At 37.1% G+C, this 17,453-nt stretch overlaps 1 protein-coding gene across 1 annotated transcript in view; it reads left to right on the forward strand.

The window, feature by feature from the left end:
• The window catches only part of GLCCI1 (glucocorticoid induced 1), a 54,175-nt gene that overhangs the window by 20,217 nt on the left and 16,505 nt on the right, over positions 1-17,453 (forward strand). The window contains exons 3-4 of the mRNA XM_032180846.1: positions 7,386-7,472; positions 15,759-15,875. Coding sequence (XP_032036737.1) covers positions 7,386-7,472; positions 15,759-15,875 — 204 coding nt within the window. The remainder of the gene's footprint in view (positions 1-7,385; positions 7,473-15,758; positions 15,876-17,453) is intronic.

Consider the following 17,453-nt stretch of genomic DNA (forward strand, 5'->3'; position numbering starts at 1 on the left):
TCGCCTCTGCTTAGAGCAAATGCAGCAGCTCTTCAAAATGAGGTTTTAGTCTTTTGTGTAATACCGAATTTCACATGACAAGTTAGAATGTATAAATAATTTTGCACATCTCTTTGAAGTGTACTGTAACGTGGTGCAGAAAGTCTTCTGACAGGAAAAATAAGGATAGAAAGATTAGAAAAGGAAAAAAAAAAAGTCTGAATTCTCTAAAGCTTGTATTGCTTTTGTAGGTTTTGGAGAGCTATTAGTTGTATGTGTTTCTTAGCTGTAGTATGATCCATAAGTTCTGTGTAACAAATTTGGGAATAAAACGAGTAAAATTTGTGCTAAGAAAGTTAGGTTTTACAGGAAACTGTGATTGGATCCTTTAAGAAAATACCATCTTCATATTCTACTCATTCATTTTGAAACCAGCCAACCAGTTTTAGCAAAGACGAATAAGCAATCATGAAAGATTTACCTAAAAAGCTGTTAATTGTGGATTTTTTCCCAAGGTGCCTTCATTTCACTACAGACTGATTTTTTTATTTTTTTTTTAAAACTAATTTCTATTCATCTTCACTTCTATCTATGGCATGCTTCATAGATACTATATTTCTTAACCCTTCTCTCAGAATATCAGACTTTACAAATGCTGTTATGAATGGAATATTTGGAATATTTAAGCATTCACAAACCTTTTCAATAGTTACAGAAAACAGAAACAAACTTGTTATAGAACAAGTTTTGTTTGTTTCTATTATACATGAGCTCTGCACATTTGGCAGTTAAATTGCTTTCCTGTTGAGTTGAAAGTAAGTGTTTGGGTTATTTGACCTGTTGGCTGCCACCCTTGGCCTCTTTCAGAAACAAAGCTCAGGAAAGGACAATGTTTTACCTTTTCAACATAATCAAATGGAAAAAAAGAGGAAGGGTAATATTGTGGTCATTAAAAGGTGAAGGATTATTTCAAATAAAGGTCTCCACCTTTATTCTTAGTTTGGATTTGTGTGGTTGTCTTCTAATGAGGAATTAATTGTTCACTGTCTGTTTATTCAAATTATGCATATATTAAAAAAAAAAAAAAAAACACAAACATTTAGCAGTTTAAGTTGGATATATAAATACACATTTTTTCAACCCATGCAGTCCTGAGTAGTTAAAATGTAATAAGCATTGGGCATGGCAACTTTCAGCTTTTTATATGTAAAATGCTCAGTGTGAAGGCTTATGATGGAACTTACTCATAAACCATTACTGAGTTTTGGTTATGTTTTTGTTTCGGTTACTTTCAAGGACCAAGGATGGGGTCCCAGTTGTTGATAGAGTGCATGCATGGCAAATTAAATTAAAATCTTGCTCTCTATGTGAGTACCAGCACAAGTACTTCTACTTCATGTTTCTTGGCTAAGTAACGCTTCAGCTCAAGGGAGTTCATATAATTTTCAGCAGCTAAAAATAATAATACTTGGTAGTTCAGCAGAATGGAAGATGGTAACAAACAAAATCAATAAAACAAGATAATGAAAATCAATAAACCCCATTTTTTGTATGATCATATTTCATTGGAGAATAAATTCTTGATTGACTTCTAAACCCATGAACAAAATTATCAGTATAACTTTTGTAGGTGGAATAATTATTCTTCTTTCAAGGGTACTTATTTTCCCTAATCAAACCTTAATTTTAAATCTCGATTTTGTGCAGTTTCATGAAGGTGGTGATTATGGCTGTTCCAAGTTCCTCAGAATTTTTCTAGTTAAAATAATAAAAATAAAAAGGTCATATTCTGGTCGTCACTGTGATTAGATGAACCATTAATGACTTTTATTGCAATTCTTTAAACCTGCATATGCTCATGAATAAAATATTTCTCCTTTCTCTAAAATTAAGCCAGTGTTCTAAAGAGTTCTCAATAGCACCTTATTTAAACAGAGGAACAATTTTATTGTTTTAATTTCAGTTGCATTTTGGAGAATAGTAACTATCGTTCATATTGCTCCTACCTCGAGTGTTTTGACAAAAAGCATTGAAGAGGAGTGAGGTTTGTATTTGCTTTTAGAAAAATATGCTACAATTCATATATTCGTGATATTTATGCAATTCCAAATGTCTCAGAATTCCTGTACCTTTGTGTGTATATGTATACAACTAGCTGATCTTCAGGGAGCAGTATGTTTTTAGATAATCAACTATTATTTAGTACCATTACAAATGTTATAAATAAATAGTACTAAATAAAACGTTTTAGTACTTCAAAAAATCAGAAATGCAAATAAATTTACTGCTATAAAATGTTATTGCCCATGTTGATGTACCTTGTGTTGACTTTCCCAAATTCTTCTGCTGTCCTACTTCCCTCTTCTTTTTGGTAAAGTTAAAATTTCCATTTAAAACTATTTAAAATTCACTATAGCTTTATTCCATGTTTCTTCTGTCAGGGCTGGGGGCGTTGATTGAGCAACTTTGTATAATTCTCCTGTGTGCTATAGATGTAAGAAATTCCCCCCGCCCCCCACCACCACCTTTGAGGAGTAATTCTGCGTTGAAATGGTTATGCCTAACCACAGAATCCCCAGAAACAGTTGGGTAGTTGTCATAGTTTATTAATGTAATTATTTGGCAGTAGTTAAATCATTGAAAACATTTTTAGAAAAATAAAAAAGGGAGGCTAGGGATAAACATATGATGCTGATGTCATAACAAATATATTGCCAGTTAAAATGAATCAATCTGATCTTTCTCAATCTGAATAATACAACCAAAAAAACACCAAATGTCCAAGTGGTATATGATTCAGTGATTCCTGCCCCTTTTTTAACTGGATTCCAAGATGCTTGGATATGCCTTTTTTCATTCTGCATGACAATTACATATTACGCAAACAGCAATGAAGAAAGTTTGCAAAAACGCGTTTCAGAATTTTTACTCCACTACTCTTTAGATTAGAGAGTTAAGCTGGAATGCTGGAGTAAAATGTTTTTCTTCCATGTAGGTCAAGGCTTTAAGGTAATTAGTTACGTGTCATTACTACCCTAGATAAAGTTTTTGTTTTCTTCTGTGTAGAGATTTTGTTTGTTAAAAATAGGCGACATAAACCATGAGGCTGAATTACATGGAGCTTTTCTGAATTGGTTTATCAGTTATCATTATTCTCATGTTATTTAACAAAATACTTTGGGGGGAGGTAACAAGGACAAGGATACTTGTTACATAGCTATGAATTTATCATTCTGACTTTTTCTTAACCTCTCAAATATTTAAGAGGAGTCACCTACAATTGAGTTAATTTCTAACTCTTTAGGACATTTCTCTAGATTTGAATGCTTTAGAAATATGTAAACACTGATTTGACTTTATCTTCTAGTGCTATTGTTACATTTCTTTTGAGCATGGAAATTCTTCAAAAACATTAGCAACTCCATTGTAAAATGGAGACTTGTTCTTAATCTTTGCATGCATCCCCCAAAACTAGTTCATCTGGGATGCAAGCTAGATATAGTAATTAAAACCAAGGGGTGGCAATAAAATGAGAAATTTAGAGTAATTCAGTCTTATTTTAGGTTTAGGTAGGTTGGTACTCCATGCGGTTATTCTGATCTAAATGAAGTGGAAAGAATGTAGGTGTATATCCCTGATATGGATGGAAAATCAAGGCAGAATTACCAAATGCTTTGGAAGAAATGCTAATCTCTGTAAGGTTGGATGAGTTAGAACAATGGTAATTGTGATTTACATTAGGACTGAGGAGCGCAACCAGATGTGGTGTTCTCAGCGCGCCCTATCCTGTGCACATGCTTTAAGCATTGTGTCAACAGACGGGGACCGTAAGCCTCTGCGCTTCAAAATATAAGTGACTTTCCTCTTAAAGTTGAAACATGCATTGCTTAATGCTTTCTAGATTCTTGCCCTGAAGTGTTTTAAATCTTAGTTTCATCACATAAACTTGTAGGAAAAATCCTTAGTTCATAATTAATATAATAAATTTATTTCAACTCTGAAATGGCATTGCCAGATTCAGAGACAGTACCCATGACCTCTTATTTTGTTTCTGACTTGAGATGCAGCAATTTTGCTTTCATCTATTGTGATTAAGAAATTTATCTTCAAATACTCTTGAGTTTTTTTCTTTTACTCTGTTTTGGTTTGGATGTTTAACACATGGGGAGTACGCTTTACAGCAGCTTATATAAAATAGAAGATTTCATGAACACAGTTCGCAGAAATGGTAAATAAAGCTGGGAGAACAACTTTCAGGAAATGTGGCATATCAAGGGTTCTATACAACCCCATCTTATTTGTGATGTAAATTGCAACATTCAAATGAGATATGAGGTGCTTCTGTATCAACTAAACGTACAAAAAAGAATTCCTGTTCGAATGTGACAAGGGTTTTTTATTTTTTCTGTTTTTGATTGATTATAAAGTTTTGATTGAATATAAGGCTTTGGGGTTACAAAAGTAGAACTTATTTTCATATAGTGTAGGTTACAATATATTAGATGCAGCAATTCATAGAGTTTAAAGAAGAGACTGGCTTGCTATAATAGTCTAGCAACTGCTTATGTTATTTTTTTTGATTTTTTTCCCCACCTGATTAAAAATAGAGCATTAATACAACATTGCTTGAGTTCAGCACTATGCTAGGAACATCATACAGTCTGTGTAACCTAATTCTGCACATAAATGTGAGGGGCACAGTCTGCCCCCCCTGTATCTTGATACTTGTATGTATATTTTGAAAGGTTGTGACTTGACTCAATTTTCCAGAGATTGAAATCAGCTATGTGCAATCCTTGTCTCAAGGGACAGTATCTGAGTGGAAGAGCCTGTCAAAGGATATTTGAGGCAGTACAAAATCTGGTGTTAAGTGAATGGATGTTATATATTTGTTATTCAGAATTCTGATTAAATCAGCTGCAATGTAAACATTTCTACTTCTTTAGTAACAGTCACCAGTGTTGTTGATTAATTTTTTTGTGTTGCTATTAGTTTTTGTCCTTCCTATTTGGATCAATATCTGTGCTTTAAAAAATTCTAGCATGTTCTCACTACCTATGTTTTTATTTTAAGTCTTTCTATTTGTTGAGAAACTTGCACTCCTTAGTCACTCAGTGTCTTTTCTGTTCTGTTTATTATGCTGTAGCTGATGGGTTGTGAGTTTGTAGTGATCCCTGGTAACGTCCGTCTTTCTGGATGTTTCTGCTTTGTCCTTGAATTGTTCACCAAACTATGGAGTAATGTGTTCAGAAAGCATTCTCAGAACATAAATTTCAAAGAATTCTTTTTGCATTGGAGTTTGTCTGTTTTTATAGCATGAGAGTACGTCTACATCTGCACTCAGAATATAGTAAAAATACTTCCAGAAAAGAGTAATTTAAACTGAAAATAAATTGTGAAAGCTCACGATTTTAAAAAGGGAATCATTTTACCCCCATTTTCTTTAGTGCTTTAGAAAAGTGCAAGCCACTTAAATACTGGTGACACTTTAAGGAACATGAGAAGGTAGTAAAAATCTGTTCTATTGAGAAATTTCAGGAAGGTGGTAAGCACCTAATCTGCAAGAACAAGTAATTATTTAGAACATAGCTTCATTAAAATGCAGAGCAAGTAAATGTACGCATAGGTAGCATGTGTGTGGCACTGAGGCTTTGATTTTAGGGAAAAGAGTAGTGGATTGCTTGGCTGAGTGACTCATGTATTTTTATGGTAGTTTTAAATAGCTGCTTTAACTTGTTTCTCTTGGGTTTTGTTTTGTTTTTTAATAACTGCATTATGGCTTCTTCCCTGGACCTACAGAGTCATATAATCAATACACAGAACCCGAACTTTTTATAAAAACAATTTTTTTCTCTTGGGAACACGCAGGAAAAGGATCAGTAAAAGCTGATTTTCAAAATGGTTGTCATTTTGTTTTCTAGTTGCCCACACAGCTTTGATGGAAGTATTCTTGGTGGCATAAAAATAACAGAAGAAGATGCAGAAACTGCAGGGCTGTCACAAAAGAGCAATGGGATACGTGGGCATATGCATGTGACTTAACACATTAAACATTGGCGCTGGTGCTGGGCTGTAGGCCATATAATACCACAGCAGCCTAATGGTACAACCTATGTACAGCCTGAGACTAAAATTCAGTGCTTAATGGCATGTGGGGCTCAACTCTCCAGTCCCCAGGCAGCTGCTCCTACCCCTCTTCCATGAGCAGCAAGAGCGAGCAGCTCCAGGCGTTGCTTATTGTGGTGTTCTCCAAGGCCATGCCAAGCCTCCTTACTTACCAGACAAGTGCCACTTCCATGTGCAAGTGCTGTAGAGATTTCTACATCCTGGAGAGGAAGCAATAGAGAAAAGCTGTGGAGGACCCAGGCTTCCATGTGTGGAGGGGATGAAGACTAAAGAGAATGAATCTCTGTGGAGAGGTGGATCCCTGATGCTGTCTGACTGCTGGGGTGGGCTGCCACCGCCCCTGGGAAAGTGTCTGCCATGATCCTCTGGTGTTGCCCTGATCCCGTAGCCATGAAAACCACCTCTCATAGTTCTTAGTGGCATGGTTTTATTTCTTGCAGTCAGTATCGTTGTTAAGGGCTCAGCTAGTACCAGTAGGAAATGCTGAAAACGTTTTGTTTTCATGGATTTCTGTGTTTTTAGCCCTTTTATGTTGTTCATACCCCAAACTCACTCTGGATTTTAACTGTCCTCATTGGTCCTCTGACAGACAGTTGACTCATCTTTTGAAGTGCTGGTGAATGCCCACAATTTTATAAGTCTTGTGGTGAACGAACCCAGGAGGGAGGTGCAGATCTGGCTTCTAGACCCTTCTCAGTCAGGGTTTAGTTTTATAGCTCCGACATCCAAGGATTGTTACCAACCTTCTGGGCTTCCAGACAAGGCTGGAAAAGGCGTGGTCTTCTGCATGTTTAGGTCAGTGTCAGAAATAATCAGTGGTGTACTGAGTCAGAGTTAGCAGTAAGGAATTGATTATATGGCACAGTGACTAAGGAACACAGGTGAGAGAAGTAAATACTGGCTTTTGGTTTCTAAGGTTGTGTTTATATACTTTATTCTTGTGGTTTTCTTAACTCTGCACTGGGTGAAAAATAGAAATGGATGCTGAAGCAGAGATGGAACTAGTCAGGTAATGTTTTTTAGTGATTATCAGGCAGCTATTTTCTTCAATAATGTTCATTGTCTTCATCCTTTGTAAATGCAAGTTTACAAAGCCTTAAAATCCATGCTTGTATTTTTATTACTATAGACACTGTTACTGTGGTATATCAAGTTCTGATATTTATTCTTTATGTGTGATGCCTGGACACTGACATGGCAGAAAGATTAAACCAGTAATTTGTGCCAAAAATTTTCTTATGTGGGGAGTTCAGTACAATATGTATTTTTTTTCTCTCCAGACACCTAGCTGTTGGGCTGAAGAAGGAGCAGAAAAGAGATCTCATCAGCGCTCGGCATCATGGGGAAGTGCTGATCAACTAAAAGAGGTGAGTTCTTGCACCATGGAGCCTTTCAAGTCTTGATATGCCCAGGACATATTTTTTTAATCCCTATCTGGAGTCCAGGAAACTGCACCCTTTCCCTCCCCTCTGTTGCTTTTGAAACAGGTTTTATGTCCAACATAAGAGTTGTTTCAAGACTGGTTGTTTTTATGCCTGTTGGATTTCCTCCCCTCCTACTACACAGTGTTGTCAGCAGAGGAGTGGCCAGAGTGCTGAGGAACCAGTTTGTTGCTGTTATTGTTTGTTCAAAGTTACCTTAGCTAGCTTTCTGTTCTTTAATGCTGAAAGAGACAAAGTATTTGTCAGGATGTTACCATAATCTTGTTCAGAAATTTTGGTCGAGTTTAAGGGTGGAGATAGAGAGGATGTCAGTTTCGCAAATGAAACAGGGTAAGTGTTGATACAGTAATGGTATGGTTACTTGAAATGCTCTTTAGTCATATGTTTTTCTTGTAGACTACAATAGCAACTAGAAAGAACCCATCAGAAATGAAGCAATTTGCATAATGAGAAATTAGATACAGGAAAAGGGTTTCCATCTCTCAGCTGAATGTGCACTATTTCAGCCTTATGCACCAGTGAACTACATTCTGTCCCAACTTCATGCAACTCTGGCTCTGGTCAGTGCCACATAGTTGGCCTCATGTCCCCACAGGAAGGCTATACCCTTCTTCTAGAGCTACACCTTTATCTTTAAGAAACAAATCTTGCAGCTTATTGTGGTGGTTCCTCCCCCATAGGATGGGACTTTGCACTACTTCTCCATTTTTTTTGTGTACGCTCTCCTGGCTCCCTGTCTAATAGAGCATTCAGAAATGAGGAGAAACATATAGGTTGTCTAAGGAGGCATTGTTATTGGCAGTAGATAGTTTTTAGATAGCTGTTGATAGTTATTCTTCCTATCAAAAGGAATGGTATAAGTTTGATTCCTCAAATACTGAAATCAACTTTGAATATGGAGTAATCATTCATTCTGGTAGTAGCAATATCCTCATTTTTAAAGACGGGGACCTGAGCTGAAGAGAGGTAAGGATTGTCTGTTTCTGTTTTATCGAGTACCCAATACGAAGCCCATTTTAACTGATTTATTTTACATGGGCTTTCCAAATGCCCGTGTGACTTCATTTGCAGCTGTAAGCAAATACTCAGAATCACAAGTTAAGTGCCCAGGAATTAGTGCAGAATGAGTTTTGTATCTGAAAAGTTTTTGGCTTAAACATTAGCTACCAGCACAAAGGAATTGTACCAGAGGCAGGAATAACATCTGTATATCCGGGATAACACTTGGCTTTTACTGAGAGACCATCCTTCATCATCTGGTGGTTCCTATCAAGTTTTGCAGCAAGCAGCTTTTCTTCACCACATGGCTGTGACTGTCAGTGATAGGGAAACCTTCAGTATGTGAGTGAGTCTTTGCCACTTGATAGCAGTGATCCATTGTGCTAGGTTGCCATCCTCTTTATGAGCTGAGCTCAAGAGAAAGATAAACATGTGGCTGGTGGGTTTCATGGTTCCTTACAGATAGAACACGGTAATAAAAAAGGTAAAATAAATAAATAAATTGGGATGTGTAGAAGGGAATTACTTCTATTCGAACTTTGTAAGGGTTATTCACCCTAAGACCTGTCTTACCTCTTCCAGCTTGCAGCTCTTTCCCTTCCTCTGTTTTCCTTTCTCTCTCTCCAGCTTTTCTACGCTGTTTTGTTGCCTTTTCCAGTTCCGCAGGTTTATAATTCCAGTGTCTTTCTGTTTATATTATCTAACCAGCTCTAGTTTACCTTCCCTTACTTGAGCTCTTTTCTCAGTTCTGTTTGGCTTCTATTTTTGTCCCTGAATTTTTCCTTTCCCTCACCTGTAAGGCCTGGTTCCAGCCTCTCTGTCCAGCCATTCTGTGTGTGTGGTGTTTGCTCTCCTGGACATGCAAACCTGTCCCCTTCCTCCACCAAACTACTTAATGCCTGTGTGGTGGATGGTAAGAGTTTGATCAATACCAATAGTATTTGTGCATTCAGTTTCTTTGTGTCTCAGCAATCTGTGGTTTCTGGAAGGAAAAATTCTGAGATGGTTCTGTTTAAGTCTAAAGCTCAGTAGAAAAAGCTGCTGATAACAGCAAATGTAGTTGCCATTTCAAAACATCTTTCATAAACAAATGCAAACTGAAATTTTGCTGAAACTTGACCAGACATAAAGGCTTTTCCAGTGAAATAGGTGCATTCCCAACATAAAGGACTCCCAATCAAATGTTTGTCTTTTTCTTCTGTGTGATTCTTCCAAGGCATTAAACATCTGAAAACTATGCTAATGTGTCTTAGCATAGATAAAATGATTTTTCTCTCCTTCACTTTAATATCAGTCTTAAAACAACTTTAATACTTGTGCTGAAATTTCTGATGGGAATGTTAATAGGAGAGCTGAATACAGCATTGGAAGAAGTCAAAAAGTTGACCAAGCTGTAGGTATCTGTAAATAAGAGCTTAAATAATAGAAATAAAAGTATCACCTTTACTGGACAACTGCATTTGTTACCAGTAACGTTAGGTAACGGTACTCCTGCTCAATATTTAGGATTGTTTTCCATAAGCATTTGAGTAAATAAACAAATAGCTATTTACAGTTTCCTTGGTTTGTCACAGGAGTTTAAATTCGTGTTTTCTTGTTCCAACAACTAATGGAATAATTTCTAGCATGTGATTTTTTTTCATTGTTTTGATACTGTAAACTAACCAAATATTTGTATGTGTGGTTTTAATTGATTGTCATAAAAGAAGATTGGATGTCCTTCAATCTTTTTAAAAAAAGTTTTTTTTCTTGGTTTGAGAACTATTTCAATCAAATGTATTTGTTACCACAACAGGAAACTCTTCTAAAAGCATTCAAATTTATAAACCCTAAAAATGTGCACGTTTCTTATCACTTCCTAACAAGAAGCCTCTTTTTTGATTGATTTTGATTCTGATCTACTGCTTTTTTTTTTTTTTTTAACCAAGTCTGGAATATAACTTCTCATAAGCTAATGCCAGGCTTCTTTAAAGTTATTTTAATAGATATCACTCTTGAGTGAGAGGTGAAGATTGTGTCACATACAACAACTCTGATTAAAAAAAAAAAAATACAGGCTTGAACCACGGGTATTTTTTCTTCTTTGAACCTGAATAGATAATTATTCAAATTCAACAGAATTTTAAAAGACCATTCTAGTTATAGCTTACCCTGGATTTTACCCTCAGCTGGAAAAAGAACAAACAAACAGGGTTTGGGGCAAATAGTTTTCAGTATATTAAGACTTTAGTATTTCAGACATCTGATTTCCACCTACCTTAAATACCTCTGTATGTTGTATTTGTTACACTGACATCAGGAAACTCCTGGCGGAAGGGTCCTCATTTTTTGTCTAATAGGATACTCGAAAAAGACTTCAGAATAAAAGAATAAGATCTGAAGGCTTGAACTTTTTTATATGCTTTCATATATGTATTGAAAGATTGTATGCAAAGGTTTAAGTTGAATTTCTAATTCTTGTTTTACTCTTTGACCTGTTTGTTAACTTGTTTAACAAGCGGCTCACGGATGAGTTAAAGCTTTCTATTGTTAATGATGAGTTTGTGGCTTGTTCAGCAATGGGAAGTTACTGTATTGTGTACTTGATTTGTAGAAGTACAATCTACTAGCTGATAAATATTAATGAACAGTTAGGAGTGGTGAGATGTGACATGTTCTTTCATATTTGCAGTCTGTTTGTCTCTTCAAATGAAAAATTATCAGGATACTCAGATTATTGCAATGCTGTAAAGAGCCAACAGAATTTGCTTATTTATCAGGTTTGTGCCATTAGCTATATTAGATTACATGCATATTACAAGTGATGTAGACAAGCTTTGTATTTATTGCAAATATACTTCTCATTATAAAAATACTCAGCAAGCAGAAAATAGACTTTTCCTAACTTTACTGAATAATCCTTGCTTCAGTTCAGCATGTGTAGTCATCTTATAATTGGCTGCGTGACAATAACCCGTGCACTGATCTTTTTCTTCTTTTTGATTCTGTTGTGTAAATGACTTGATGTCAAGGAAAAGTCTTTTCAATACATCAAGAATATTGAAGGCAATGGCCACTGGAGAAAAAAGGCTGAAACATTTCTTAATTCTTCTGAAAAGTGCACAGATATGTTTGTTCTCCATCCCCAGTACAGTCACGCTAAAGTACTTGGAAAGTGTGAATTTAAAAATGCCTTTTGAAACTTAACAGCTTATATGTTTGCATCTTGTGAAGTAGTGTAATTTTTAAGTAAGTGTATCTGAACATTGGAAGTAGGGTTCAAGTTGCTTTTATTCCCCGAGGAATAAAAGGAAGCTCGGGTCTTTAGAGCTTTGAAAGTAAATGTTCACAAAAAGTACACACACCTGTCAGTAATATTTTTTCTGTAATGGGAACAATGATAAAAAACAGTTTATTTTTTTCTGGGGCAGATCTTGTAAAGATCTTCTAACTATCATTACTGCAATTTGCAGGTATTACTTTCTATGTGAAGTCTTTTTTTGTTGGTGTTTTGTGAAGTAATTTTTTTTTTTTTTGCACATCAGTGAAACCACCATTTTGATTTCTCTTTGGGAAAAAAAAAAAAATCAGCTGTATCCTCTAAATCTTGATTTAAGACCTATTATGTGGGAAAATACCTGTACTGCATGAAAGGAATTTTGTGCCTTCCCCCTCAAGTTGGTAGAAGGGGAGAGCATTTGAGTTGGTACACTAAAATCATGTTTGTGTTTTTTGGATACACATGTGCAAAGCTAAGGCTTTAATGTTTTCAACAACTGGATGCTTTAAAGGATACATGCTAGATGTTTAAGTGATTATTTACGTGTGTGCTTTTATTAAGGTTGTGTGTGTGTTGGTCACCTTCATGCTCCTTACTTGGGAACGTAAGGAAAATGGTGTTCAAAACCCTTTCAGTTCTTTGTGTCTGCCCTGTTAAGGTGGAGTGTTTCATTGCTGTTCTTATTTTTCCCCCAGCATAGCACTTTATTCTCTTTCTGCCTAATATTTCTCACTGCAATCTCTCTATTGCTGTACAGCTTGAGGGCAAGATTCCATCTTCCAGCCTATGAGCAAGGCACCCTTTACTGCCTTGTAGAGGGATGTTTGTTAAATGTCCAGGTAAACCCTAGAAAAAGTGTTACTTGTTACTTAATTTGCAGAACTCTACTCAAAAGTATAACAAAGCTATTGCCTGATCAGGCTGAGGTTGTTGTGAGAGGTATCTTCTGTGTATTGTTTGGCATGCTTGCTTACACAGGTGAAAACTTGCCACAATGTGCTCACTCCTGTATTTCCTTGTGGCATGTTTTACCTGGTCTACATCCTTAATATGTTCATTTGATATAACTATAATTCCTGATCACATAGTGGTGCTGGGAAAATGTGTGTATTGGCATCAGGTTGCTTTGTGAAAACCACAATACAAGCCATAGCTATTTCTTTCTCTCTTGACTTCAGAATGAAGCTTTCAAAACCTGCTGGCCTTCAAACACTCAGTATCTCATAGCCGGGCTTCGATGACACCGTATTGGTCATCTCTGCTCTCAGAAACAGGAAGAGTTGAGTGGTTTTTGTTTTTTGGTATTTTTTTTTTGTTCTTCTGGTACACTCTAGCACTGTCAGCAGCCCTGAATGAAGTTCAGTGTCAGGGTGTATTTACACCGGTGTAGTACCTGCATCTTCAAGTGCAGGTTCTACCCGGTACCGATCACCTGGGAGGTGCCGTTTACTTCCCTGGAGGGAAGAGAGGCCTTGCAGATGGATTTAGATGGATCGGAGCACTGGGCAGCCATCAATGGCATGGAATTTACAAGGGTAAATGCTGGGTGCTGCAGCTGGGATGGAGCAATCCCAGGCCCAGGCTGGGCGACGAGTGGCTGGGAGCAGCTCAGGAGAAAGGGACCTGGGGGTGCTGGTGGCAGCGGGTGCAGCAAGAGCCAGCAGCGTGCCCTGGCAGCCAGGAGGGCAAACCTCATTTTGGGGTGCCCTGAGCACAGCCAGCTGGCCAGAAGAGGTGATCCTCCCTCCAGCTCCACTGAGTGTGGTGTGGCCCCACTTCGACTGCTGTGTGTGGGTCTTGGCTCCACCACAGAAAAGGATGTTCAGGGCCCTGACAGACAGGGGGGCATCACAGCATCAAGATTTTGGACAGTCTAGAGGTTTGTTGGCCTGATATAGCCTATCTCACTGTCCAGATATTGCAGTAAGAGGCTATGTTCTCTTAAAGATTTGCAAGCTGCTTGCATCAAAAATCTGAGTCAGAACTCTGATGTGGATTTGTATAGATCTTTTTTATAGCATGGTCCTGAGGAAAGCTCAGAAAGCTAAATTTCATTTAAATAAAAAATAGGGTAATTAACTTTTTAAATAGGAGGAAGCCCACAGGACCAGGCAAAGGCAGCAGAAATGAAAGATTTATATACGGTACTCTCCCTGCCTAGTGTCTTTGCTTTTTGGTTATTCCTGTAGCCATCCATTTCAGTCCACAGCTGTCTTCTAGTCTGGGCCTCATTTTTGGGCCTCATTTTTTTTCTTTCATTTTTTTTAAAGGAGCTGAAGATCTTTTCCCTGTTCTTCCCCTACTTCAGCATTCTAGATATAAATCATTATAGATTTATTTTCACATTCCCATATCAAACTGGTTACTTTCCTGCTGCTTCATCTTTCTGAGCTGAGTTTCCTAACTTCCATTGCTCTTACAGCCAGAATGGGGAAGTTCTGGACAAATATTTTTTGTAGAGGTGAAGTATCTCTTCAAACTCCTTTGAAGTTTCTTCTATCGTGGTGCCCAAGTGGCACCTTTCATCAAGAGATTAGTCTTGTTCTCTAAATCCAGCTTGTCTGTGTTAGAAGCTTGGCCATGCTAAGGCTCTTTCTCCGTGTATTTGACACAGACCCTTTTGGAAATCTAAACTGTTTGTCTGTCATTGAAGATTAAGAGTAGTCAACCATTTCTGAGTAGCAGTTCTCTGAATGTGGATAATGAGGTGTGGCAAGACTTGATATGAAGCATTAGAGATGGATCTGTCTTTTGTGAGTGATATTAGAAACACCAAGAAAATTGCAAAGCCTGGAGCAAGGCTCCATTGAAAGCTTCACCAAGCACTGTCATCTCTGACACAGTGTGTTAGAGCAACACTTCACTGTTCAAAGCTGCTTTGAAAGAGCAATAGCGATATATTTAACTACTTGGAGTTGACCACAGAGTGAATGTGCTTGTAGTCTGTCAATCAAAAAGAGGATACTTCCAGGTGATGAAGTTCTTTGAAACTATTTCTGTGTGAATTCACATCTCCTTATTTGCACTTCAGGTTTTTAAAATTTTTATCTATAGCTGAGTTAAAAATGAAATAGGGCCATGCATACTTTGCCTTATATACTAGCGTGCTGATGTGCTGATCATGGAAGATAGTGAGATGTGAGCACAAAGGCGGGGGGAAGGTAATTTTCAAGAAGTATTGCTACCTGTTGTATGAATTTGCATGTAGTATGAACTTCTCAGGCAATGCTTATTAGAGGGTAAATACTCTTTCATGTAGAAACTATTCAGGAGGATTAAATAAATGGAGGAATTCATGAATGAAATTCTTTAGTTTCTGTTAAGGAACATGTCAAATGAATAATGACTGTAGTTGCATATGACCTTTAAAATATGTATCATTTGATTACCCATCTTTACAGCAGACAGTAGAAAAGACAATTCTGTCTGCCTGAAGGAATCTGTGGTAATGTAGCCTGTGGGGAAATACTGTTAAACGTATTAAATAAGTTCTCCAAGATGGAGCAATACATACTGATTGATTTTGTTTGTAGAGGCTCTTTTATTTTTCAGTTGAATTACTGGAAAATTTTGGTTTGGCTTAAGGTCAAATAAATTAAGCTATGGGTTTTGCAGTCCCCCGGTTTAAGCCAATTAGTCTAGAAATTGCTACAAATTGTCAGGAGGACTAACTTTTGTTTGCATCAGTTATTACTGTGCTTGTTTGTAAATGAGGAAGTTTAGTAATAAGCTAAGCCTGTTGACATGTTCAGATCTGCAAATAGTGCAGATGCTTTGCAGAAAGTGTCCAGAAGCAGAATCTTTAATGGTTACGCTTAGAGGGAAGAAAATCCAATGTGCTTCTATAATTCTTTAAAGAGGAGTTAAGATGTCTGTGATTCACTTCATAAAGGAAGAAATGAGCAGATATTAATTTGATACCTCATTATCACTTCACCTGAACTTCTTTCCAGCAGATTGCCAAACTGAGGCAGCAGCTTCAGCGCAGTAAGCAGAGTAGTCGTCACAGTAAAGAGAAAGAACGTCAGTCACCTCTCCATGGCAACCACATAGCAATCAGTCAGACTCAGGTAAGCAGATAGTTGCTTATATTAACAGCCTCCTATCTTATCTGTGTTGGGTGAATAGTCTGCTGTTTCTTCCCATCTTTCTCCTGTTTGGCTTCTTACGTGCTTGAAATTGAAATGCTTAACACCCTGCTGCCATTGCATCTACACTGAATTTTATCTGATAGCCGTAATATAATAAAAGAATGAGGGCTTGCAAGCAAATATATTAAGATGCTGTAAAAATTCTGAGCATGGCCAGATAAGGCTGTCTTTCCATGAATATGCACTTGCTTCCAAGACTAATTTTTGTGGTGTACTTTCAAAAGTCTGTGTTCTTCTGGAGGGTATTTTCTTATTGGTTTTACAACACAGCTTCATCTGAGCTTGTTTTATAAATAAACAAAACGCACTAAAAGTAAGTGGACTGGATTGGAAGCCCAACAATTTATAAGTCTTTGAGCAGCAGGCCGAACTTCGAATGGGACCCCTTAGACAGTATTTGCATTGAAATTACAGAACCTAGTATTCTGCTTCTCGAAACTAATCAGTTAGTTACACAGAGGCTTGTAATTCACCCTATTATATATTCATCAGTAAAAGGCAGTGTTGCATCATCAGATATTTGAGGGAAGACCTCATTTTCTTGTCCTATTTCAGGAGTTTTTGTGATACTTTGCTTATTGGTCATTTCCTGGCCAGAAAGGCCAGATCAGAGTATCCCTGTGAAGTTGAGTAAAACAATATTGTTGTCTGCTTTCTAAAAAGATAATTCACCTCAAATATAAACTTAGCTGAAATCAAGGTGGTGCTTGCCACAGTTAACCACATCCCTGGAATTAGAGGACTGGTCATCATCTCATGCTACAGGATGCAAACCTTCATGGTTTTGTTTAGGACAAAGGTTGTCTATAACAACCTTTTGGTTGTTATGGTACTTTAGAATCATTGTCAATACAGGATTGTCTTCTTTGAGAGCCTTCACATACTTTGGTAGCATTGGCTTACTTGAGGTGGAACAACATTAGTGTGTTACAGCTTATGTTGAATTTCCATCATATTAAATGGAAAAATTGTCATCATTGTTAGCCTGTTCCTGTTCCAGACACTGTGACTTGCAGGAAAAACTTAATTCAGACAGGATCCAAGACTGAGGTTTTAGGATGAAAACTCCTGTGTTCAGATTGATGACCATTCTCATGTTCTATATCAATGGGCAATGTGATGACAGGACTCTTTCCAGCAGTAAGTCTATGATATCAACCAACTTTTTTTTGTTTCCTGTTCCCTATCTCAGGTCTTATATACCTGAGCAAACATTATCAGGAAGCACATCTATGTGAATCACGAATAGGACATCATAATCTCTTAACCTCTCTGATGGGTAAAGCTCAGGCTCCTAGCCTAACATCTTTTGTTTTCTGTTATCCGTTTTTCAAAATTTTTCAAAATTATTTGTGAATTTATGCAAACTGTAATATAGCTGATCATTTTCGTGCTAGCCAGGCCAACATTTGTTTTCAGGTCATTTTTGTGTATCGTGAAGTTCTTTTTTAGAGAAAAAAAAAAAGTCACCTGTCCTCTGAGCATCTCTCTCTCTCT

The sequence above is a fragment of the Aythya fuligula genome, chromosome 2 (assembly GCF_009819795.1).
Source record: "Aythya fuligula isolate bAytFul2 chromosome 2, bAytFul2.pri, whole genome shotgun sequence".
Taxonomy (NCBI): Eukaryota; Metazoa; Chordata; class Aves; order Anseriformes; family Anatidae; genus Aythya; species Aythya fuligula.